Source organism: Prionailurus viverrinus, chromosome A2 (assembly GCF_022837055.1).
Source record: "Prionailurus viverrinus isolate Anna chromosome A2, UM_Priviv_1.0, whole genome shotgun sequence".
In the NCBI taxonomy this organism is placed as follows: domain Eukaryota; kingdom Metazoa; phylum Chordata; class Mammalia; order Carnivora; family Felidae; genus Prionailurus; species Prionailurus viverrinus.
In genome coordinates this window covers 88604940-88629756 of record NC_062562.1, presented here as the reverse complement: position 1 = coordinate 88629756, position 24817 = coordinate 88604940, and the positions used below count along the sequence as shown (strand labels likewise).

At 34.1% G+C, this 24817-nt stretch overlaps 1 protein-coding gene across 2 annotated transcripts in view; it reads left to right on the top strand.

The window, feature by feature from the left end:
• SEMA3A (semaphorin 3A) overlaps window positions 1–24817 on the top strand; it is a 468512-nt gene that overhangs the window by 312607 nt on the left and 131088 nt on the right. For both annotated transcript variants that reach the window (XM_047850777.1, XM_047850776.1), the window contains 3 exons: window positions 1711–1868; window positions 6834–6896; window positions 24456–24575. In XM_047850777.1, the coding sequence (XP_047706733.1) occupies window positions 1711–1868; window positions 6834–6896; window positions 24456–24575 (341 nt within the window). The remainder of the gene's footprint in view (window positions 1–1710; window positions 1869–6833; window positions 6897–24455; window positions 24576–24817) is intronic.

Sequence of the window (24817 nt, the reverse complement as noted above, 5' to 3'; positions counted from 1 at the left end):
TAATATTTAATGACCTGGTAATGTGGAAAAGAAACCATGTGAGTTGTGGGTAGTGAGCTATTAATTATAGATTTCCTGACTTGAGGGGATGTTAATTCTGGTAGATAAGTCATTTACATGAATGATTGACAGTGTGATACAAGTTATAGGAGTAATTTACAAAGAAATTATAAGAATTTCTTGGGGCTTGCACTTGAACTAGCTCTTACGGATGGATGCTCTTTGTGGTGCCTGGGTGACTCAGTTGGTTAAGTGTCTGCTTTCGGCTCAAGTCATGATCTCACAGATTGTGGGTTCAAGCCCCACGTTGGCCTCTGCGCTGACGGCTCAGAGAGTGGTGTCTGCTTCGCTGTGTCTCCCTCTCTCTCTGCCCCTCCCCTGCTTGTGCTCTATCAAAAATAGATAAACATTAAAAAAAAAGAATGGATACCCTTGTCAAGGTGGTATATAGATGTAGATGTCAAGAACAACGGCAGCAAAGGCTAAAAAGTGGACAACTGCAGATACCTTTTCCTGCAGGATAGAGGACATGAGGGAGGAGTACTGGGTTGGGGTGTAAACTCAGAAGGTCTTTAATGCTAAATTAAGGAGTTTGAACTTTATCCCCCACTGAAATAATATTTTTGGTTATATGGAGAAGGCGGTAGGAGAAATAGATACAGCAAGGAAACTTACCGTAAAGCTAATGTATGGGGGACAGGACTGGGATAGAGGAAGGGTCTATATTGCTGCTTTCTCTCCTTGGAAAACACATTCTGCATTTTGTGGGTGTTGATGAAAGGGTTCAACTATGTGTGCCCTGGACAAATCTGAATCATCGATTCAGCACACAATTTTGGAGAATCTTCAACGTTTCCATCCCCTGGGAGGGGGTTGTGGTGGTATATGTACATAATTTTGACTGAGGCTGATATGTAAAAAAAAAACAAAAAAACCCCTCTTTGTTGATTATCAACAATTGCCTTTGTAATGCAAAGGTGGACTTACAATTAATGTTTTTATTTGAAAATATTTCTTCACTTAGGTATAGGTCTAAAAGTCAGGATTTGCCCCTTAGCAAAAGCAAAAAGAAGAATGATAATAAACTGAAAAATTGAAGTCAGATAGTAAAATTCATATAACTTATGTTTCTATGAAAGCGTAACTTGGCTTCTGTGTATATGTCAGTCACAAAATATTACAAAAGATTTAGATGGTGGAGTTAATGATTTAATGGTCAAAAAGACATGTAAAAATTCCTTAGTAAAAAGAAGCCTCAAACAACCTAGGAGGTTCAACAGTGTTTCCCTCATACTGCCTCTCCTCTGTTGGCCTGCTTCGCTTTTCCTTTTAGATAATGATTTGGAACAAATGAAACCATTTAAAAAAACCTTTGTAAAATTAAAGACATTTTATATACAATACTGAGCATTTCATTTTATCATTACATGCACAGAGATTTCATTGGATCAGTTGTGCAGAGGAGGTATTTCTGTTCCTTTCTTCTGAAGAAGTATATGGTATTGAGTATGAAATCAGCAAGCTAATGAATGTGACTTCCATTTCCATGAAATGTAAACAAACAAAAATGGCTCCTGTATATTTCTTAGTACCATTAAGAACAACCACTGATTTGTAGCTACAGCAGGCCGTAGGTTGCCATGTACCAATAGTCCATGCTCATGTAGGACCTCACATTAACACCCAATGTCTTGCTTTGTTACCTTACAGAAATGTTGGAATCCAACAATGTGATCACTTTCAATGGCTTGGCCAACAGCTCCAGTTATCATACCTTCCTTTTGGATGAGGAACGGAGTAGGCTGTATGTTGGAGCGAAGGATCACATATTTTCATTCAACCTGGTTAATATCAAGGATTTTCAAAAGGTATCTTTATTCTAATGTATACACTGTAGTTTCTTTAAAACATCTCAAGCTATTTAACAGTGAATTCTCTAGCTATTTGATAGTGTTACAACTGAAAAAAAAACTGTTTAAATTAATAATTTTATTTTTTCAGATGCAAATAAAAATAATGCATTGATTTGATTATCACAAATCAATGGATGCAGTAAACCATAAAAATCATCAAGGACAAAACCCTAGTATGCTAAATGATCATTTTAAGAAATACTGACTTAAGCTTATCCTTCCATAGTTATATCATTTTTCCTGTGTAAAACTAAACATCTGAACCATTATATTTATAACATAATTGATGTCATTTACCGTGTGTGTGTATATGTATGTGTATGTATATATCGCTATATTGTCAGCAAATGCAGAGTTCATCAATCATTTTACACATGCCTAATCTGGTGTGTCACCTGTTTTTGTAAATAATGGTTATTGGAACACAGACACTCATACATTTACATATTGCCTATGCTTGCTTTCATTCAACAATGGCAGAATTGAATAGTTGTGATAGAGATCATCTGGCTCACAGAGCCTAAAATATTTACTATCTGGCCTTTCAAACAAAAAGTTTGCCAAACCCTCATCTAGAAGATCAGTTTTCAGTGTCAGATCTTTACAAATGTGGTCATTTAGACACTTGCAGTCTATCAGTTTTGTCCTTACTCTTTACCATGTTTTTGGCTTCTTTAATTAATAAGCTATACAGTTTGGAAAATAAACATGGATTGAAAAATCAGTGCAAATTATGCTACTGAGTCCATATGCTGCACTCAAAGTCAATTATTTTTTCATAGTCAGTATTTCCAGTCATAATTCTCTGAGGAACAAAAATCTTTTATGTAGCGGCTTTTGTAGGAGTACTAGTATAACATATTTTTTTAGAGTACATATACATCAGTTTTTATGTATGTTAATTTTGCTTCTTATAGGACTTTAGAGAGTGGTGTTTCCTAAACTTCTGATAAACTTTAACACATTGGACAATAAGTTTTGAAAAGTAATGAATTGTATTAAAAGCTTTTGTCCTGGTTGGAGAATATTGCTTTGAAGATCAAATGAAGATTAAATTCAAAGCTAATTCATATCTCTAATAGAGTATACCACTGGACCTAAGACTTTTACTTTCCTACTACCCAAACTCTGAAATTCTGACTGTACATAAAGATTTGATTCATTATGTATATCATACAAAACAGCAGCGATATACTTAGAGATTAATATACGGCATTTAAATGTCACCTTTGATATTTCTTTTTCTGATTTTTTCAATCTATTTGATTTCTAAGACTTCTCAGATGATTGCAGTATTCCTAAGGTTAACTGTTGTCTAAGAAAACTAGTTATCCGTTTGTTTTTCTGAAATAACAAAAATATTTACCTTGGAGTCTTTTCTAAAGGTCATAAAATAAGCAGCTTTGTTTTGTTTAGTGAAAATAAGTCATCCTTTTTATATAATGAGTGAAAAATCTAAGTTTAAGAAATATTTGGTATTTTAATAGTAGGAAATTATATAAGTTCAAGTTTTCAGTGTTCATAATAGTTTTATCATTTTGTAAAACTCATATATATAACATAAATACATATACATATATTTTTTACCCATAAACAATATATGAGTAACATCACACCTCAGAATATGTATTTAATGTATTTGGCATTTTTCTCTGAATAATGAAATAATAAAGATTCTTAGTTTATATACTCAGTTTGTTCTAAAATTGAAAAGGCTTAATTATTGTATGAGACAACCTGCTGTTTTATAGATGAGGAAAATCCCAGAGCCATTTGTATGCCCTTGATATAATCACAGTATCTTCTACCAACTAGACTTACAATAAATAGATACTGAAGTAATGAATTAATTCAAGTTAGGTGACTTGCCCAGTTTCATAGTGTTGTTATAGCTCCTGCTCTTGCATTTAAAATCATTATTCTAATGGGAGACATATTTCTAAGTCTAAAACATTCATTCCAAACATATTATTTAATTATACCACACTGTCCATAGGAGTAAATCTAGTTTACTTAAGAATTCACATGCATTTGTCTATTAATGTTCTTTATAATCTCTGTATGATGTTATTTAGCATTTTCTGAAGCATCTACTCTTGTAATAAACTTTATAAAGATCACTATAGGATATCATAAATAATTCTTGAGGGACTTACAACATAATATTAAAGATAAGATTATGAGCATAAAGGTATATATTAGGCCAATCCTTATTAGAGATAACACATCCTCAGATTTGGAAGAACCATGAAAAGATTCTAGACCTTCATAAAAGCATGCTGTTTCTTTAAGGCACAAATGCTTATTTATAAAATTATGAGTGAGAGGGGCTGTCATGAATAGAACTATAGACGCATGAAGAAAGGAAAGTGTAATACACATCATGAAACACTTTGAATATGAGCATAAGAAATTTAGGCATTGTTAATTGAGACTTTTTGAACAAAGAAGACAAAAATATCTACAGGTAAACAAATATAACCAAATAGTCAGGAATTTTTCTTTATGGAAGAGGATACTGTTGGAAATGACAATTAAATATGTTTATTTTTTTTTTTAATTTTTTTTTCACGTTTATTTACTTTTGAGACAGAGAGAGACAGAGCATGAACGGGGGAGGGGCAGAGAGAGAGGGAGACACAGAATCGGAAGCAGGCTCCAGGCTCTGAGCCATCAGCCCAGAGCCCGACGCGGGGCTCGAACTCATGGACTGAGAGATCGTGACCTGAGCTGAAGTCGGATGCTTAACTGACTGCGCCACCCAGGCGCCCCTGTTTATATTTTTTATATAAAGTAAATATATATATTTATTTCACTGACTTATAGTTATGCCCACAAGTTGCTTTCCAGAATAGCATATTATATACCAAAATTTATTTTATTCATGCCAGATTTTTAAGCTATACTTATTTATTTAACTCTGGGAACTCTAGAAAGTTGAGAGTACACACTCTAAGTATGAGAGAATTGAGCATAAATGTTATCAACATTATTTTTTATCAACATTTGACATAAGAGAAAAATGACAAAATGAGACCCATGCTATCTCACCACCAGCAGTCAAGAGCTAGGAAAGTATGAGAAAATGACTTGCCTTTTTCAGTTAAAAATCATGTTTTAATAATCTGTGAGTTTTGTGAAATGTAACTGGCAAGCTTAATGTGAAAGTCAGTAAATCTTAGCCCTATACTCTATATTATTGTCGTGTTTTAAATGAAATTTATATTTTATCTACCGGTATAAACTTTAAATAAGAATAGATCGCTTGGGCTTTCCATAGCCACAGTGAAGACAGAGCTGTGGAATGTATGGAACAGACTACCCAGCACCCGCTCTAGTAATTCAGAAGTCAGGGTAATGTGAATTTTAAGGACGTGCATTTATTGTGCTTAGATTTTTTTTTTATTATGAGATTACTTTGTAAGATCCTTGTGGAACAAATCAAATGACAGTTCTAATTTACATATACAGATAAACATGAAAAGAAAAGCACATGAAAAAGAATACATAAATTAAAAGCTTTAGATGGTAAAAATGAATGTATAACCAAAAATTTTTAGGGCTTTTATAATTGTGACACAGAGCTGAAATGCATTTGTTATGCCATCATAGGTTATTTCAATATGTCCTAAGTTCTTGCTTATGAATGTGTTATATTTTGTTTTGATTCCCTAGATTGAATATCATAGCCCTTGCACAAGTTTATGACCATTCATACTGAATTATCTAGGGGCTTGTTTATGACCGTTTATACTGAATTATCTTGAGGCTTGTTTATAACCATTTATACTGAATTATCTTGAGGCTTGTTTATGACCATTTATACTGAATTATCTTGAGGATCCCAAAAAAGATGATCAGTCATTTTGAGACTAACACAGACATGAATGAGTGACTGCACCATGTCTGGATTTTTTTTTTTTTTTTACATATGACATTTTTTTTTCCTGAAATTAACTGTTACCAGATGAGAAAGATGAATTAAAGAAAAAAATTCAATTGTGTTGCCCCAATACAGATAGGACTCATTCGAATTGCCCTGAGGAACTGAACAATTTTATATTAAAATTTAGATGAGGATGTTTGTATTAATATTATAAAGAAAAATACATCCACCATCCCCTAAACCACCAATAATATCTTGGCCTGCTTACCACTGTCATTGTAATTATACAGTATAGAAACCTTTGGAATTTAGCATAAATGTTGTCAAAGAATGAAGGGGAAATATTAGGGATGAAAACAATTGTTTTTCAATTAGTTTAAGTTTTTCCCACAGTGGCAAAGTTTTTAGAGCTATCTATTTGGAAATTCATTTCCTTCTTTATCTCCAGAAAGTATATAATGTTACTCTTACCTACTTACTGTGCTTCCCCCCACCAAAAAAAAAAAAAAAAAAAAAAAATTCCTTTCTAAAATGAGGTTTTCTTAACCCTATCAATTGCTCATTCTAGAGTGTCATGCTGAAATTTGAATTAGGGAAAAGGACCCAGAGCACCTCATGTTTAAATTCAATATGACTATTTTATAATAAAGACAGATTCTTTTAGAAAAATGTTAGACACTTTTTTATGTTTATTTCTATCTCCCTTCACGAGATTTTCACATCTTCTCAAAATGATCTTCCTCTCCCAACCTGACAGTTCTCTTCTCTGCACGCTGCTTAAATCTACTGACTACATAAATTCTGTGTTGCTCAACTTTCATAAACAGCAAAGTCTAATGGGTAGGCAGAGATTGAAGGATTTACATTCATACCAATTAATAGATGCTACTGCAGAGTTTAAGCTGAAACCATCCTACCACATAATGCTTTGTGGAACTTTCTTTAAGTTGCCCCACCTTAGTCTAACAGACTATAATGTTGGATCACTTAGAGAACTTAATTGGCGTAAAATTATGTTTTTTCTCTGCCCTTAGATTGTATGGCCAGTATCTTTTACCAGAAGGGATGAATGCAAATGGGCTGGAAAAGATATCCTGGTAAGTATCAATCAACTAAATTATCTTAGTAATTACATAATTTATTATTCTGTCATCATTTTTGTTTAGTGTTGTATTAAGTAAACACTATACTTGTGAACCTAATCACTTTTTAGAAACAAAAAAGTATTTAATTTTGGATAGTGGTATTTTTATATAAAGAAGTGGGTAAAGGTAAAACATGCCTAAAGATTTACATGTATACAAAAGATAATTAACAAAATGCAATTTTGTAGCATATATACTTATATTCAGCAAGTCAACTTCTTTGTACAAATTTGTTTTCATATGTTAATTCTTCTTGAATTCCTTTTGGGTGATATGAAATTTTTCTGCCTCAGAGTCATGATTAAATTATCCCTTCTTCCTTCTTTGCATTCTGTTCTTTTTCTGTTTTCCTTTCCTTTCACCTTCCTTCCTTCCTTCCTTCCATCCATCCATCCATCCATCCTTCCTCTGATTTCTTAAATATGGATTGAGTAATGACTAGGTAATAGGCATTGTCTTGACTAGGTAATAGGCATTGAACAAAAGAAGAATGGTAAGCAATCCAACAATGGTTTTACCTTTATCAAAAGGTACATTCATTTTTTTCTGAGGCAAACTTTGTTAGTAAAATTAAGTGGGTCACTGTTTTGAGGTATAGCCAAGTATTTGCACAGATCATAAAAGGCAGTTATAGTCATTTAAATCAATAAAGTAAAATGAATTTCAGGATTTAAAACATATATAATTTAGGGGTGCCTGGGTGGCTCTGTTGGTTAAGTGTGCTACTTCGGCTCAGGTCATGATCTCACTGTTTATGAGTTCGAGCCCCGCGTCAGGCTGTGTGCTGACAGCTCAGATTCTGTGTCTCCCTCTCTCTTTGCCCCTCCCCTGCTCACACTCTGTCTCTCTCTAAAAAATAAACCATTAAATTTTTTTGAATTAAAAAAAACAGATATAATGTATTTTATTTTGTGTCTTATTTTTGGATGTCTAAAAACACAAGAAAAATCCTATGTATTTTGTATACATATTGGCATTTAAAAGAAATTTATCTTAGGTGCTTAAAGACACACATTAACCTGCTTGTGTGTGTGTGTGTGTGTGTGTGTGTGTGTGTGTGTGTGTATGTATATATATATATTTGTAGATGGATAGATATGTAGATATTTTCAGGAGACAACCTGATTGATTGGTAGCAGCTGCCCACAAGATGACGCATATGTTTAGAATGATGTAGAGGTGGAGTCTGAATTCATGGGGAAAGAATATCTCAATCTGGTAACAGTGTTGGCTACTGGTGAAGGAAGATAGATAAAAGAGGACAAAGCACAGGCTTTGATTAATTACATATTACCAAACATGGCAAATTTCATCCTTGAAAATTTCACTTTAAATATAGTGATGATAAGTTACATTGCACCTTCATAGTAAACATTTTTTTTGGCTATGTAAAAGTGGACCACAAAAACGTTCTGTCAAGGGATGCCTGGGTGGCTCAGTAGGTTAAATGCCTGACTTTGGCTCAGGTTATGATCTCATCATTTGTGAATTTGAGCCCCACGTCGGTCTCTTTGCTGACAGCTCAGAGCCTGGAATCTGCTTCACATTCTGTGTCTCCCTCTCTCTCTGCCCCTCCCCTGCTCATGCTCTGTCTCTCTTTCTCAAAAATAAATGAACATTAAAAAAAAAAGTGTGTTCTGTCAAATATTAAACTGTCCCAAGTTGATACTTATGTTAGGACTATTGGAAAGGAGTAAAGAGGAAAAAACAATGGTATAGGAGTCCAGAGAAGTCAGGAATGTTATGTTGAAACCCCCAATGACTCATTGACTGTACTTATGCAAGTATTCTGATTTCTGGAGTGCTTTATTATTTTATCCATTAAATGAGACATTACATATTTTACAATTGGGAGAAACAAGTTTAAGAGTTTTTGTGAAAATTATTTAAAAGAAGAAAATACTTCGTAAGTCTAAGGCAAAAAACCCATAACTGAATACACAAAAAATTATTAATGTTAAAATGCCATGCTTAATGTTAACAGATTATTTTGAAAGATTTCAATGTGATATTAACTAAGGATGGATAGAAGTAGAGATTTTACCAGTATGCACCTGTGACTTTTAAAAACAGACTCTTTCCATTTCTGTTGAAGTTTAACAAGTGAAGACATGAATACGTATAATTATTGAGAATCTTTCCTGTGTCAAGTACTATGATGATTTAAATGCTATTTTGTAAATGTAATTTTAATGACAACTTTATGAGGTGGATATCACTACTTCCATTTTCTTGATCAGAAAATACAGTGATTCAGAATATTCATTCAAAGCCTTTTCATCCATAATTTTAGAACATTTTGAGTACTATGCTAGAAGTTGAGATCAGAATGTCTGTGCTTCTGATGAAGTTTTTGGTGTCCTGTGGCATATATGGATTTGAATTTGCCTGTTAACACACAGAAACAGTAAAGGACTAATAAATACTTTACCTATTCTGGTCGCATCAAGGGTGTGGACGTAATAACAACCAGCTCACAGCATTCCTGTAAGACTCAATCACAAGTGAAATTATTGCATAGGGTATAATGCATTGTACAAAATTTATATTAACTATTATTAGTGTTTGTGGTACATGTAATAGAGTTGCTTAGGCAATTTCTTAGCAAAAACATCATTCATGAAATTAATTTGATCCTCTTTAAAGATCATGATCACTGTAGTGTTGCACTATTCTGAATTCAATTCAATTTTGAAATTGAAGATAATATGATACTTATCTGGCAAATTATCTGGATTTTATAATAAGCATTTATAATAAGCACTATAGGCAAGTACTGAGTGTATTTGATATAGTGATTGAATCAGCTTACTCATTTACTAAGATAGCACATAATCTTTAGTGTTTGTGGTTTCCAAAATTCACCTCACTGTATTTCCCTTATCTTTTATGGCTCTCCTCTCATCTGCCCTTCCCTCCTCTTCTTCCTTCCCTCCCCTCCCACTTTGGCATAAGTACTAAACACCAAGGGATTCTGGTGTTAACACAGATGCAGTTAGTTCAGCAGGTGCAATAAAGTCGTGATCTGCATAGTGCCAATAAGGGTAACCCTAATTATGACCTCAGAGGTTTCCTCTCTAAGAAAGGCAACTTTATTTTATTTTCCAGGCTTATTGAAAATGCTGTGGTTTTCATAGAACTAAATTGAAAGGAACTAAGACATATAGAGTTTGCTAAGTCGGATACAAGGTATTAATTGCACGTGATCATTTCATAGCACTTTGTAATAAACATTCTGAAGACTTATAAGTCATACTCCATAAATTATGGTAGAGATAGGTAATTATGTGTGCATCGAGATATTTAAATTTTTGAAGGTTTAGTGATATGGTAATATTACCCATACTAATCTTTTTTCAAAGTCAACTAATTAATGTAACATGATAAAGTGTTTGTGTTTTGGTTATTCCTTTATCTTCTGTTAAATTATAGCAGTTCAATTCCAGCATATTTTGTTTTCTCTTTCTTAGCACTTATTTGATAAAATAAAAATGTAACAGTTTTCATATATTTTGGTTAAAAATGTATTTTTCCTCTAGTTGTCAACAATATATTCAATAGAAAAATAGATTTCTTACTATTTTTCTGGTAACCCATCTTATTCCTTTAATAATGCTTTTCATTGACCTATTATTCAAAATATATTTTGTGCATTTCAAATGCATTTTATTAAAATTTCTTTTCAGATAACCTCATTTATGTAACTTAATTTACATATATATTTCATTTAAATAAAATATGTGCCATTTATTCATTATTTTTGAACTTTAATATATAAATGCATTTTTCCATTTCTTCCCTAATACATGATTTTAGAAAAATAGCAATTAGTAGGCTTCCTGGATTTTTAACATTTTTCCCTGATAAACATAAAAAAATAGCTTTGGTATTTTTACCAATAATTTCTTAATCACTTAGCAAGAAATACTAAGAGTAAAGAGTTTTTAAGAATTTACATCCAGTACCTGATTTTTGAAGTGACATGGATGGTTTGATAGAAATTCTGCACTGTATCTTGAGTAAATAATAGTCAGCTGTGACATATGGACAATAATTCCTTTCAAAGAATTCTTGTGATGCTGAAAGCCACAGGAATGAGGCTTAGTAGTTTTTGCAGCCATTGGGACTCCAAGATAGAATTGTAACCAAAATAGGAACTGACCTGAACATTTATAGAAAAGTAAACTAATGACCTGCTTGAATGCTCTCCATGGTTTCTAGGATCTGAGTTTACTGTTTCCCTCTGGTTTTAGTGTTTTCTTAAGAAGTCCTCTAGAAATAAAGCTCCTTTAAACAAACCTTCCTGGAGGAAGTGCTGTCTTCTCAGTAGTGGATTTAGATGTAAGAGTACGTTAGGAAAAGTAAGGCAAAGACACTGACTGATGCATATTATATATCATGTTATGATATATAATATATATTTCAGATATATATATACCTTGAAAGTGGGTCATTCTTAATTCTGGTTAAGATGGTTAAGACAACACAGCCACCTGGGTAGTCAGGATATGCCACTAGATTGAACATTCATAGTTCCTGTACATCCATAGTTCCTGAACCTACATAGTTCACTGAGTGTAGCATCATACAGAAAATTGAACCCTTTCCCATCCTGCCAGGCAGCTGAAAAGATACACACCATCGTTTCTCATGGTTCAGTTTTGTATCAAACACATATGTTAAATCAGCAGCTGGAATTCAAGCCAGCTATCCACAAAGATGGACTTTGTGGTAAAGAAGGAATCTGCATCCTGAGAGACATTTATATTTCCTTTCTTTCTACATATATATGTAGATCAAGGGAGAAAGAGAATATGAATGGGTCTTAGACTGCTGGTAATGACATTTCTGACAACAACATTACTCTAAATTTATTTTTGTTTTCCTTTTGTGGAAGTGAATATACCGGCTATATTCCTAATATGCTTTCTTAGTGTAGCAGGCTCTATCTACACTTTTATGTTGTTGGGGCATTTCTATATTAGGGGAGTGAAATGCTCATGAACTTTTCCATTGTTGTAACTTGAGAGTTGTAATTTGAAAAAAAAAATACATAGAATATTATTGGACAGAGTCCCTGAATAAGAAGATAAATGCAATCCAGATATCTCTATTCTGACTGCTATTATTCACCTTTACTTTCATTTTTGATATTTTTCCTGGTGCTTAAAATCCACTTTGTTATTCACAATAACATTTCTATTGAGGGATTAACTTCCTTGACCCTGTTTTGCAAATGAAAACTGAATACATGCTAAGCTGGTAAAAGAATCTGTTTCGAATCAATAGCTCTCTGTATCTTCTTTGTTTATCCTACTAAACCATCTCTCTTTGCACTAAGTTTCAATAAAACCAAATGGCAACCGTATGACTGTTAGAAATATTTTGAACATCATTGGAAATCAAAATTTCAACCATCTGAGATGAACAAAAAAAAGCAGATTCTCATAACATCGCTATTGTTGGAAACATTTCAAAGCGTATTGTCATGCACCTGAATTTTGGGACATTTTTGCAATTCTTGAGGGATTTATTTTTATATTTTTGTCCTTAGTTGTTATTCATTTTTAATGCTATGATGTATTATAACATGTCTATCAAATTTATCATGGCTCAAATTACAGGGCTTTAGCAACACTATTTTTTGCCAAGTGAATGCAATGGAGAATTTGAAGCCACACATGAATCTTAAGTTTCAGTACAGTCCAAAATGCACATTAGTCATTGAAATTCATTTGCTTTTCCAGAGTGAATTTCATTTTTTAAGGATACATATGACCTTTTTTTAAAGGTCAAAGTTGGCATCAACTTTAATTTTTTAAACATTTTCTTCTAAGGAATTCAAGGCATTTTATTTTTTTTTAAATGGATGGTTGAATTACCTCCTAATTCTACAGAAATCATAAGGCTTCATTAAATCTCAAAACCTTGATGTATAATCATTGGGAGATATTTTTTCATGGGTCTTTCATATAATTCTGCATATCTGATGAATAGAGGCCCTAACTGCCATTTTACAGAATTTAAAGGATATTTGAAGGATATTTGTATAGGGAAGAGACTTGGAACATAGTGTCTCCCTCTTAAACAAAAGGCTGGTTTGCAAGCCTTGAGCAGTTGGAGGTAGTGTCTCCCTCAGGGCACAGGGCAGGTATGCTTACCATCCAGTACAATAAACTAACATCTCCCTCAATATATAATGGCAAGCATGCTTGTGACTATAATAAAATATTCAGGTTCCCTTAACCCAAGGCTTCTCTGCTGTAATGCAACTCACTGCACGTACAGGTTGTCACCAGATCCTCTTCATACTGTGCACTAGGAATTGGAGCTTGGGGAACCAGCATGAGAATGCTGGTACAATGACTAATATTTTTGTGGGTAATAATGTCCTTTGTCTCTGATTCAAGAGCCACGTATATTCTGCCAGTATGAATGAAACTGTATTTGAATAACTTGTTATCTTCTAAGTTAGAAAAAAATCATAGACCCTTTACAATTCTTGACAATATTGGTTATAATTTTCTGCAGGCATTTTAGATGATGAAAGATTATGTTCACTGTATTCATTTTTTTTAAGTTTATGTATTTTTGCGGAGAGAGAGAGAGAGACAGAGCGTGAGTGGAGGAGGGGCAGAGAGAGAGGGAGACACAGTATCTGAAACAGTCTCCAGGCTCTGAGCTGTCAGCACAGAGCCCGACCTGGGGCTCGAACTCACGGACAGCGAGATCATGACCTGAGCCAAAGTCGGGTGCTCGACCGACTGAGGCACCCAGGCATCCCCAGACCACTCATTTTTCGTGAAAGACAGTGAAAATCTTGTCTTATAAAAGCCACAGAAATGAACATAGATTTTTATGCACATGCACATATGTGTGTGTTCTTCTGCTTGGGGGTCAATATCAGGTAAACTGAGCAAAGTGATTACAGTTTAAATTTAGCATTCAGAAGTAATAATAATAATAATGATCACTTGAGGTGAGCTTAGTATAACATATAGAATTCTGGAATTACCATGTTACATACCTGAAACTAATGTAACATTGTGTGTCTTCTATGCTTCAATAAAAAAAGAAAAAAAATATCCACACAAGTGGACTAAACTAACACTTAATGGGAGCTTAGTGTATATACCCCCTGCTCTAAATGCACTGCTTTTATTAACTAATTTTTGTAACTCGTATTTGGTTATAGGATACATATTTTCCTGGTGCACCTGGGTAGCTCAGTTGGTTAAGCGCCTTGATACCGGCTCAGGTCGTGATCTCATGGTTCATGGGTTTGAGCCCTTGTCAGGCTCTGTACTGACAGCATGGAGCCTGCTTGGAACTTTCTTACCCTCTCTCTCTCTCTTCCTCCCTTGCTTGTGTGCACATGCACACACATTTTCTCTCCCAAAATAAATAAATAGGCTTAAAAAAAGATACACATTTCCTTTCAAAGCAACTGGAAGAATCAGTTTTGTATCTTAGGTAGAAGATGCTTCAAAAATGAAGCTTTGGCATTAAAGATATTTTAGAAACTAGATTTTATTCATATTTTGAATTAATGTGTTTTATAATATGGCAAAATAAGACAGTAATTATTGTGTTTGAATTGCTATGGACCGAGTCTCATATATATAAACTTAGGGTTTGTTTCTTGGTTTGTTTTTCTGGTAATCTTTTGAGTTCGGGATTAAATTTTAAATGCACTTACAAAGTAAGGCTAGCACTTAAAATAGGAACAGTATATAAAACTTGAAGAGAGTTTACAGATTTTAGATTATATTTTTTAAATTGGATCCCTCCCTCAGTGGTTGAAGTGAAATTCATATATTTGGCATTGGTTGACAAACTGTTATCTAGATTTGATTGGACACTGTATTTCATGCAGGTATCAGTATACATACTTTTAGAGTGTAGTTAGCATTTTATGCTTTCTAAGGTTTATTAGAATGATTTGGACAGTTCCTCTGGGGTTTTCTAACTACATAGTTAGCAGGTGTTCCAGGTCATACTGACACGTAGCTTCTCATGGTCATCTTTGGCATTGTTTCTCTATGCACTTAATCTTAAGGTTTAGATTTCTGTTCATTTTCAATGCGTATGCTGACCATCGTGTCATAGATCTAACATGAACTCTGGAAATATTTTTCTTGGATATGTTCTGTCTCAAGGCAAATAGGTTATGGTCAACTTTTGACTGTTTTTCTTTGATTCGTTCATGTTGCAATAAAAATTGCCATTATGTCTATCGAACATCACAAAACTTTCCTAAAGTTCTTTTTATATCATTTAATTTTTATATAGTTTTCTTTACCACATTTTTAAGGGTGGTAAGGAAAACAGGATGCAAAATTATAGTATCTAAAAAATTGACACTATTTCAGGAAACTGAGAATCTTAAACTTTGTTTTTAGCTTTTATGCATTTAGAACAGAACACTCTTGGAGATTGTCATAATCACATTCAAATTGAGTGCTAAGCACACTAAATATATTATACTCTCTATCCTATATGCTATACAACATATTAAATATAGACTGCCTGTGTGTATATATGTACGTGTGTACATGTGTGTGAATCAAAATATTTTTTTGGTATTGTGTTTAAAGAGATACCAAAATTAGTATAACTTATTGATTCTAAGTCTTAATATGCGTTTTAAAAAGAATAACCATTTGCATTTGGAAACAGAATGATCAACCAATAAGTTGTGTTTTTCTTTTTAAATGGATCAGATCCATGTTCCCCTTATAATGTATCACAATGAGCTGTTTTATGGTAGTAAGTTATATATATAGCCTTTTATACGTTAGGGTTTGATCAGAGGCCAGAACTTGTATGAGCGATGTTAAAAAGGATTTTGTAACAGGGACTTGACCTTATACAGTTGTGGAAGATGGTGGAGAAATCCATGGATTTCTGGAATCAATTGCCTCTGAGTCAGGTAATGGGCCTGACATTGTTGTGGGTCACCAGGATTGGCACTAGGGAAGAAAAGCTGACATTTAGTGGGGAAGAGCAAGGACCAGCTGAAACTCGCAAGGATAAACTGTGACCCACAAGGACAAACTAGAGTTGGTGTCTCTTTCACCACTTCCAACTTTGATGACTTGGGTGACCTACAGAAGAAGCTGATGCTTTTTGCTATGGAGCTGCACAAGTACCAGGACCAGGTCTTATAGAAGCTAGCAAATAAGATCTGGTAGAGGGTGCAGGAGGGGCAGGCCCAATGCTAACATGGTGGCCAGCAGATCAGAACAACTTTGGGACTTTCATGGTTGCAGTTCAACTTCTGCCTTGCACATCTCATGCAAAATACTTTATGGCCAATCTTAACCAGTTTATGGAAAAGGGAATTCTACACTGTAGTTCCAGCTTATCTCAAGTGACGTAGTACAATTCTGCCACAACTTTTTAATAATTGCTGCATTTGCTGTTTGACTGACAGTAATTCATGCCATCTACCACTTTGATGAAAAGAGTGACTATAACTTATAGTCCTCCACTCGTGGAAGACTGGAATTTTATGAAAATTCTAATGAACAACATGTAATTTCCCTTTGTAACAAAAATGGGCACATATTTTTAATATTCAATACCAATTTTACTAAATCCATCTCACCTTATCATCAAGTATGGGCTTAAACTCCCTTATCTGTCCTTAAAAGGAAGGAACAGTTCATAATGGAGTTCTTGCCCAAGGTATTGCACACTACAGTGAATGGCGTGAGAGGTGAGCATAGGTGGAAATATTCAAATCAAATAAACAGATGATTCCCTATATTAAGAATAAGTTAGGGGCACCTGGGTGGCTCAGTCAATTAAGCGTCTGACTTTGGCTCAGATCATGATCTCACCACTCATGGGTTCAAGCCCTGTGTCTGGTGCTAACAGCTAGGAGCCTGGAGCCTGCTTTGGATTCTTTGTCACCCTCCCTCTCTCTCTGCCCCTCCTCCACTCACACTGTTTTTCTCTTTCTCTCAAAAATAAACATTAATTTTTTTTTTTAAAAAAAGAATACTATAACCAGCTGATTATTTAGTAAGTACTAAGTTATCATGGTAAGTACTTTACTATATCACTATTCTAATTTTTAGTTGAGGAGACTGTGACTCAGAGATCCTAAGTAACTTTCTGATAGCCACACAACAAATGAAAAATGTTGCCTGAATAATTCTAACCCATGTCTGACTGACTTTTAAAATATCATGTTAAAACCCCCATGCCATTTCTGTTTTGTTATTATTAATTCATTACTTTTGCTCTGTATGTTTTTTTTAAATTTATTTATTTTTTTAAATGTTGTCTGTGCCCAACATGGGGCTCAAGCTTATGACCCCAAGATCAAGAGTCACATACTCTTCTTACTGAGCCAGCCAGATGCCCCTATATGTTTTCCTTAAATTCTCTGAGAATACCTTTTCAAGCTTGAATATCTATTTTAAAAAAACTGACATCTTTATTAAATATTCATATAATCAAAATTTAAAATTCTAAAGGTCCAAATTTTCATTGTATTCAGAAATTATTTCTAAAATTAATGTATGTAATATATATGCACACATATATCTGTATATGTGTGTATGTACATTATAGTATATACAGATTATATAGTATGTATGTAGTATTATAAATGGCTAAGGAGTCTCCATATATTAGAAAATATATTAAGAGAACATTTTATATTATTAATTAATTAACAGCATTTAATACTTTTGATATTAAGACTCCAACCAAAAATGTTTTCACTTTTCATGTTAGACAAGGTAGAAGGTAAAAGAGAGGTATATGTGAATGAAATCAAGCATTCCTTTAAAATGTGGATTTCATTTTTATTTCTCCTTCCTCATGGCTATATATCATACATAATTAAAGATGCAGTTTTTCTCCCTTATTTGAGTATTAGATTCTGTTATGAGAAAGCATATATGTTAGGAATAAATATGCCAACTAATTCTATCCACAGTAAGCCTCTTTAAAATTTTTTTATTTTTGAGAAAGAGAGGGAGAGAGACAGAGCATGAGTGGGCAAAGGGCAGAGAGAGTGGGAGACACAGAATCCGAAGCAGGCTCTAGGCTCTGAGCTGTCAGCACAGAGCCCGATGCGATGCAGGGCTCGAACTTGTGAACTGCGAGATCATGACCTGAGCCAAAGCCAGAAGCTTAACCAACAGAGCCAACCTGGTGCCACAGGAAGCCTTTTTAGATTGTAACTCTACCTACTTGGTGTAAATTATGGACTTAGTTGCTGTAAGGCATGAGCACCAAGTATTCAACATGTTGCATAAAATTGGAAACCACATAGTATGGTTGAAATCAGAGTAGGGATTTTTGACTACTTAAATAGTTCTTCTGGCTTGGCAGGAAAATTTTTAAGTTGGTTTCACATAATACTTTATAATTGTATGCTTTCATTTGAATATAAGATAAAGAAGGTTTATTTTTTTATGGACCACCTACAATCAAACAACTCAAGTGAATGATACAAATGTGATAATTAGATTGATAGCACAATATGAAAGAAAATATAAGCTAAACTGTAGATATTATCAGTTTCTCTGGTCCATAAATAACTTCTAGAGCTTCACAGCAGTCAATCCTGAGGTGAAAAGTCAGTCAAATGGGGCATCTTAACAGAAATGAGTATTTACATAAAATGATTTGGTAGCTTTGTGTAGGAGTCTTCATTTAGTCTGTCACATAACTCGAGCCACTTTAAAATTTAATTTTCATCTGTTACAGGTTTAAAGATGTTATAGGTCAGTTAATGTGAATAGGCTTACATTCTTAAATAACTAGCCATGAAATGACACCAATTTTGTTGTCCTAGTTGAATCATTGTTTTGAAAAAATTTCTGAAATCAAAACACAACAAAACAAAGCTTTGAGGTGAACAGGTCAGTTGGTTTTATTAGTCCATCATTTTTCTTGATAATGAAGGTGAAAATGTCTCCCAAAATGGATAGAACAGCCTACTCACCATATCACAAGGTGCATGTTTAGCAATTCCAGGTCACAAATTCAACATTAGATGGTTAATATTATAATTAGAACACAGTTAAGTCTTAGTTTTATTACCTATGCCTCTTTGAAGAAGAGATATATAACATCCTTTAATGAATGCCGAGGTATTAGAAAGACATGATTATGGATGATTAGGTCACAGCTGTAATAGCATAGTGTTAAAAGAAAAAAAAAAGAGAAAATATTATTGCTAGATAAGTATGAAACAGCTTACATAGAGGGATGAAGTGAGTGACAGGAACAATCTCACGGATTACTGCTTTGGCACGAAGATTCTAGTATTCAGCCAGCTTGCCAAATAAATTGACCAGAGAAAAAGAAAGTCAACAGATTAACTTCAGGAATTAAGCTTATTAATGGATTTTCATGCAGAAATGTATCCACCCATCATGATAGGAAAAGGATTCCTTTGCTTTCCCAGATGGTAGATTAAACATTAAAATATTTCTACATAAACTACATAGAGACTTTCTCTTCTAAATGAATGTTCGCTGACCTGAGGCAATACTACACTATACCCATTCATTTTGGGCGGATTTTTATTTGAACCAGAACAAGTTGTTAGATTTAATCATGAACTGAATATATTTGAATAGAAATTGTTCATCTTCACAGCCTTCTCTCCTTTTTTCTCTTATTTAGAGTAACATTTCACTGCTCCATCCATAATTTAAGAACATGCAAGGAGGTAATTGGAATTGGAGGTAAATTACATTCTTTTGTAGAAAGTATAATTATCGGAAGTTAGTTAAAAACACCTCAATTCTGTTTTAATTTTCATGCATGGAGCAGTTGTTTTGACAGATGGATGGACTTTATTTTTGTAACCGTCCGGGAAAAGTCTGCGTAACATAGTCTAATCAGTGCTACATATTTGTAATGTTTGTTTTTGAATCACAGTGCATTTGGCTCCTATATCTTTTTTCTGGGGGTAGACATTTTCTTTCTAATTTATTTTTCCAGGCTAATATCTCTTTTGTTTAATTCCTCTTTCAATTTAATCTGAAAGCACTAGAAACATTGAAAAAATAAGTGTGAACGGTTTGTCACTAGGATGATGAATCATTGTTCTTCAGGTGCAGCCTTGGGGTTTACTGGTTTATTATTGCCCTTACTTTTACTTCTAGGAAAGTTAACAATTCATAATGCTGTTGGTCTGGAGTACATTTCAGTAAAATAAGAGGTCAGTATGGTTACCTGACTCTTGGGAAGGCAACTTGTTGCTAAACTTGTCTGTGTATATCAACTTAAATTCCAAAAAGGATCAAGGTTTGAAAAATGAATTCATTTTGAACTGATTACATTTTCTTTATTACGTTGTAAATCCGCCGGTGCTGAGCAAAGCAGTGCAGTAGTTTAATGCCAAAAAGTACATTACATTCGAAGTTTTAAGAATCGTCATGGTTCAAAAAAAGGTCAGAATCACTCTTCTTCTGTCTCCCTAGACCAGAAATGTGTGAAGTGTGTTTCCTTTTTCTGCCACGCTTCCTTCTTTTTTAGAGGAATGTCCAGGCTGCTTCCAAATAAAATGAGTATCCTGTTTTGGAACATTCAAAAAACAAAAACAAAAACAAAAAAAACCTTGGCAGCAACAAGCTAGAGAGTGAAGGCAAATGAATGACAGAATTGATACTCTTTTATGTAGGTTTTCTGTTTAAAGAACAATCCTTGCTAACAATGTCTTCTTCAAATTTTTGGTTCTTCTCTGTCCAGTACTTTTAATTCACTGCTTCCATGCAGCTATTTTTAGCCAATTTTGAAAGTACTTCATTCACTGTCTTTGTTTCATTTCAAATGTCTTAACCTATTCTGTAAACCTAAGAAATTTCTCTCCATTCTATTTGCATCAACCTTCCTTTGAAAATAATGCTGAGCTAGCCCTGGGGCATGGCAACATTACAGCCTGCTGCCAACTAGGAGAGTTCACTGGGGAAATGAAGGGGATCATTCCAGGCCTTAGGCCAATTGGGTGGGTCTAGTCCCTTTGTAGCACAGATAGAGTCTGTTATCAGCATTCTCAGTAGAACCCTTTGCCAGGTTTCACAGCTATAGTCTTGTGACTGATTTTTTTCCAGCAGCTCTGTAGAGGGCTAGCTGTCGTACTATAGTAATACTTATTTGATAGTTAATAGACAACAAACTAAAATTATGATATTCAGTGTGGCTCACTTCTGTAGTTTTAAGAACCCTGAGTTTTTCAACCACTAATTATTGCTAATCAATTACCCAGTCTATAAAAGATATAAACTCACCAGCCTATTGATTTTAGGACTGAAAACAGTTACAGAGATGGCATGAGTCTCCATTTGTCTTTACAAGTATCCATGCTCATAAAATGTTTCCTTTTATTGTTGTCCCAGAGAACTAGGGTCTCTTCTCAGATTTCTAGGATGCACTTAGGTGTTACTAATGGGATTAGAGAATTTGGATTTGTATTCAGAATTGCATGTGTGTCTTTTAAGGCATGGCAGGCAAACTGGAAGCCTGTTCTTTTCTAAAATGAACAAGATGTCCATCTGGTTCTGCCACTATTATTTATTAGAATATTCGTTTGCTTACCAATATATACCTAGCCATTTACTTGGTTTCAACATACGGTGCCGGAACTGGTTATTTATAATCATGAATGCTGTAATACTGAGTCCACAATTAGGGATGGCTGTCTTTATGTAAAAGAAGAGTATGTGGCCACCTACATGTTTCAAAAAATGGGGTGCTGTGAAACATTTTCCTGAAAATGCCTTCTTTGCAAATGACTGAATATTCTTTAAAGTACAAATAAATCCTTTGGGTAAGACTTATGAATGGCCTCATTTGTAAATGAGTTTATCAGATGTTTCCCTCTGCACAACCTCTTTCCCCTGCCTAGACATTCATGCCCTAGCCTCTTGGGAGGAGAGAAACTGTTGCAGAATGGGCAGTTTGTTGCTGAGAGTCTTGGAAGTTAGGCTCTATCTGTTTTGTCTAAGATGTACCATTAAATGTGGGTAAGATCCATATACTCTTTAAGTTAGGAAATTTTTCTTCATTGCAACTTCTAAAATTAATTGATTTGAGAGCTTAATTTTATATGCTGTACTGCTTTACCAGACAGAGTCAGGATTTAAGTGGCAAAACAGTAGGAGAAATTAGATGTTTATTTTAGTTACTTCCCTAAACTACTCAGCATATGTTAAGAAAGTATGAGGAGTCATAACTTGAAAGTTACATATTTTACCTTAAATAGGTCTCATTCATCTTTGGGGCAGTATATTAACAGGACACCCTTAGGTTTCATCCCAGAAAAATCAGTGGTAATGGAAAGCAGTTATTTGAATTTAAATAACAATTATTCTGCTTAAGTTTGGTTGTCTGCTCCTTATTATGGGGGCAATACAATTAAGACCAAAATTATCAGCTGCAAACACAGAATACAAACATCATGTGGAAATTTACTTACATCATTGTAACACCTCAGTTATAAACGCCAACTGACCACATAAGTCCAAATGCATTCTGAGCTTTCACTTGAAAAGTCACATGTTACACAGAGTGAATTTGGAAGTGTTCCATGCTTTGAGGTGCTGGGATCAACACTATCTTCTATTATATTTGCCAGCCTTGCTCACATTAGAGTCTGCTTTTCATCTTTATCTGCATTTCTAGTTACGTATTTGGTTCTTATTTCCAAATGTTTATAGGTAAAACACAAACTTAGGATAATCTATGATCAATCATAAAATAGTTTTCGATGAAGTTTTTATTATTTAGCATATGAATATTCATTTGGCTACTTTCAAAGTGGATATTATGTATTCCATGATGAACTCATACTTTCTACTTATATGTATGTAATTTTTAAGATTCCTTATATGGTTAACAGACCATAACATTTTATTTGAAACTATTTTGACAGTTTGGGTTTTCTTTTCTTTTTTTTTTTTCTTTTTAATATTGATATAGATTCACCTATTTAAAAATAATTTTGTGAGGTGCCTGGCTGGCTCAGTCAGGTAAGGGCCCAGCTCTTGATTTTGGCTCAGGTCATGATTTCTTGGTTCCTGAGATAAGCCCTGCACTGGGCTCTGCGGTGACAGTGTGGAACCTGCTGGGTATTCTCCCTCTCCCTCTCTCTCTGCCCCTCCCCCATTTGTGTGTGCACACATGCTCTCAAATAAATAAATAAACATTAAAAAAATAATGAAATATTTTGCAAAAACTAAGTCTTTTCTGCTCTGGATTTTTTGGGTAATAAAATTATCAGTTTATATTCTGATTATCTGATTTTTCTCCCAAATCTTTCATCAACAGGGACAAAGTCTGAGATTCCTATTTGTTTATAGAAAAACAGTTTCTTTCACAGCACCTGCAGGTAGAATATATAGAAAGGATATAAATGGCTCTGTCCATTTTATTTGTTATTAAAATTTTTTTTTAATGTTCATTTATTTTTGAGAGAGAGAGAGAGAGACAGACACAGAGCATGAGCAGGAGAAGGGCAGAGAAAGAGGGAGACACAGAATCTGAAGCAGGCTCCAGGCTCTGAGCTGTCAGCACAGAGCCTGATGTGTAGCGGGAACCAACGAACTGTTTGTGAGATCATGACCTGAGCTGAAGTCGGATGCTCAACTGACTGAGCCACCCAGGTGCCCCTTTCTCCATTTTATTTTTCAAGTGATCTTTTATTTCAGAAGATACAATGGCAAGTATATCTAAACTATAAATAATAAGATATGACTAGAATATCTCCTAAGAACTAAACATTCTTACCTGTGGGATTTGTGGCTCATTGCGCAGGGAATGCATGTATGGGTTCATGGGTTCAGGATGTCCATGAACCTCCTGAAAATATTTGTTAATTATAGCCACTCCATAAAAGATCTTTCCACCTACAGACATTCAGTACTCTAACTAATCTTCCCTATTTAGTAGAAATATACTCTGCATTGTCTTTGAGGCTGAAATGATGTTTTGGAGAGGAGGCAGCTTTACTTTCTTAGACTCTATAGAGGTTACTAATGAGCAGAACTGAAGTTTAAAGGCAGGCACCCATCATTATTGGCTACTACTAATGTTTAAAATTCATGTTTAATAAAAAGCTTTATTATCTTTTATTTTTGTTTTATTCTAAACTTAAAGCTTATTTTTGCAAAGAAATTTCATCAGTGTGTGCTTTAAGTAATCTTTAATTAATCATATCATTTCCTGTTCCCCTCATCTCTAGAAAAGTCACTTGTGATTAACAATTATCTATACCTTTATTCCACTTTTATATAAATAAATTACAAATAGTTTTAATGAACTGTCATGGAAGACAATCTTTTATTACCCCCCAAATGATAAGAGCTTTTATAGTTTATTTCATTAGATAATATGAACAAATAATAGGATAATAAGCCCTAAAAATGTTGTGAAAAAGACACAAAAGAAAAGAAATCTGTTCAAGCATGCCTAGCACCCTAGAGGATACCTCAGCCATGCTGACTGCTAGAACTCACTGGTTTTCCTTTTGTTTTACAGAAAGAATGTGCTAATTTCATCAAGGTGCTTAAGGCTTATAATCAGACTCACTTGTACGCCTGTGGAACGGGGGCTTTTCATCCAATTTGCACCTACATTGAAATTGGACATCATCCTGAGGTAAACTAAAGCTGGCTTTTAAAAACTGGTATTTGTCCATGACCCCTTCCTATTCAAATGCTTCATTACTAATTTCTTCAGCTCATTTAGCTTCTGGTTTGCTATTCAGTGGGATCTACTTCAAATTCAAATGCTGTTATTAATTTTAATCTGTGAATGCAAAAAGAATGAGACCATCACTCAACGATAACTATGGAACAGGAGGAAGGAAGGAAGAAAGCATTTGCTTTCGCCCTGGATTA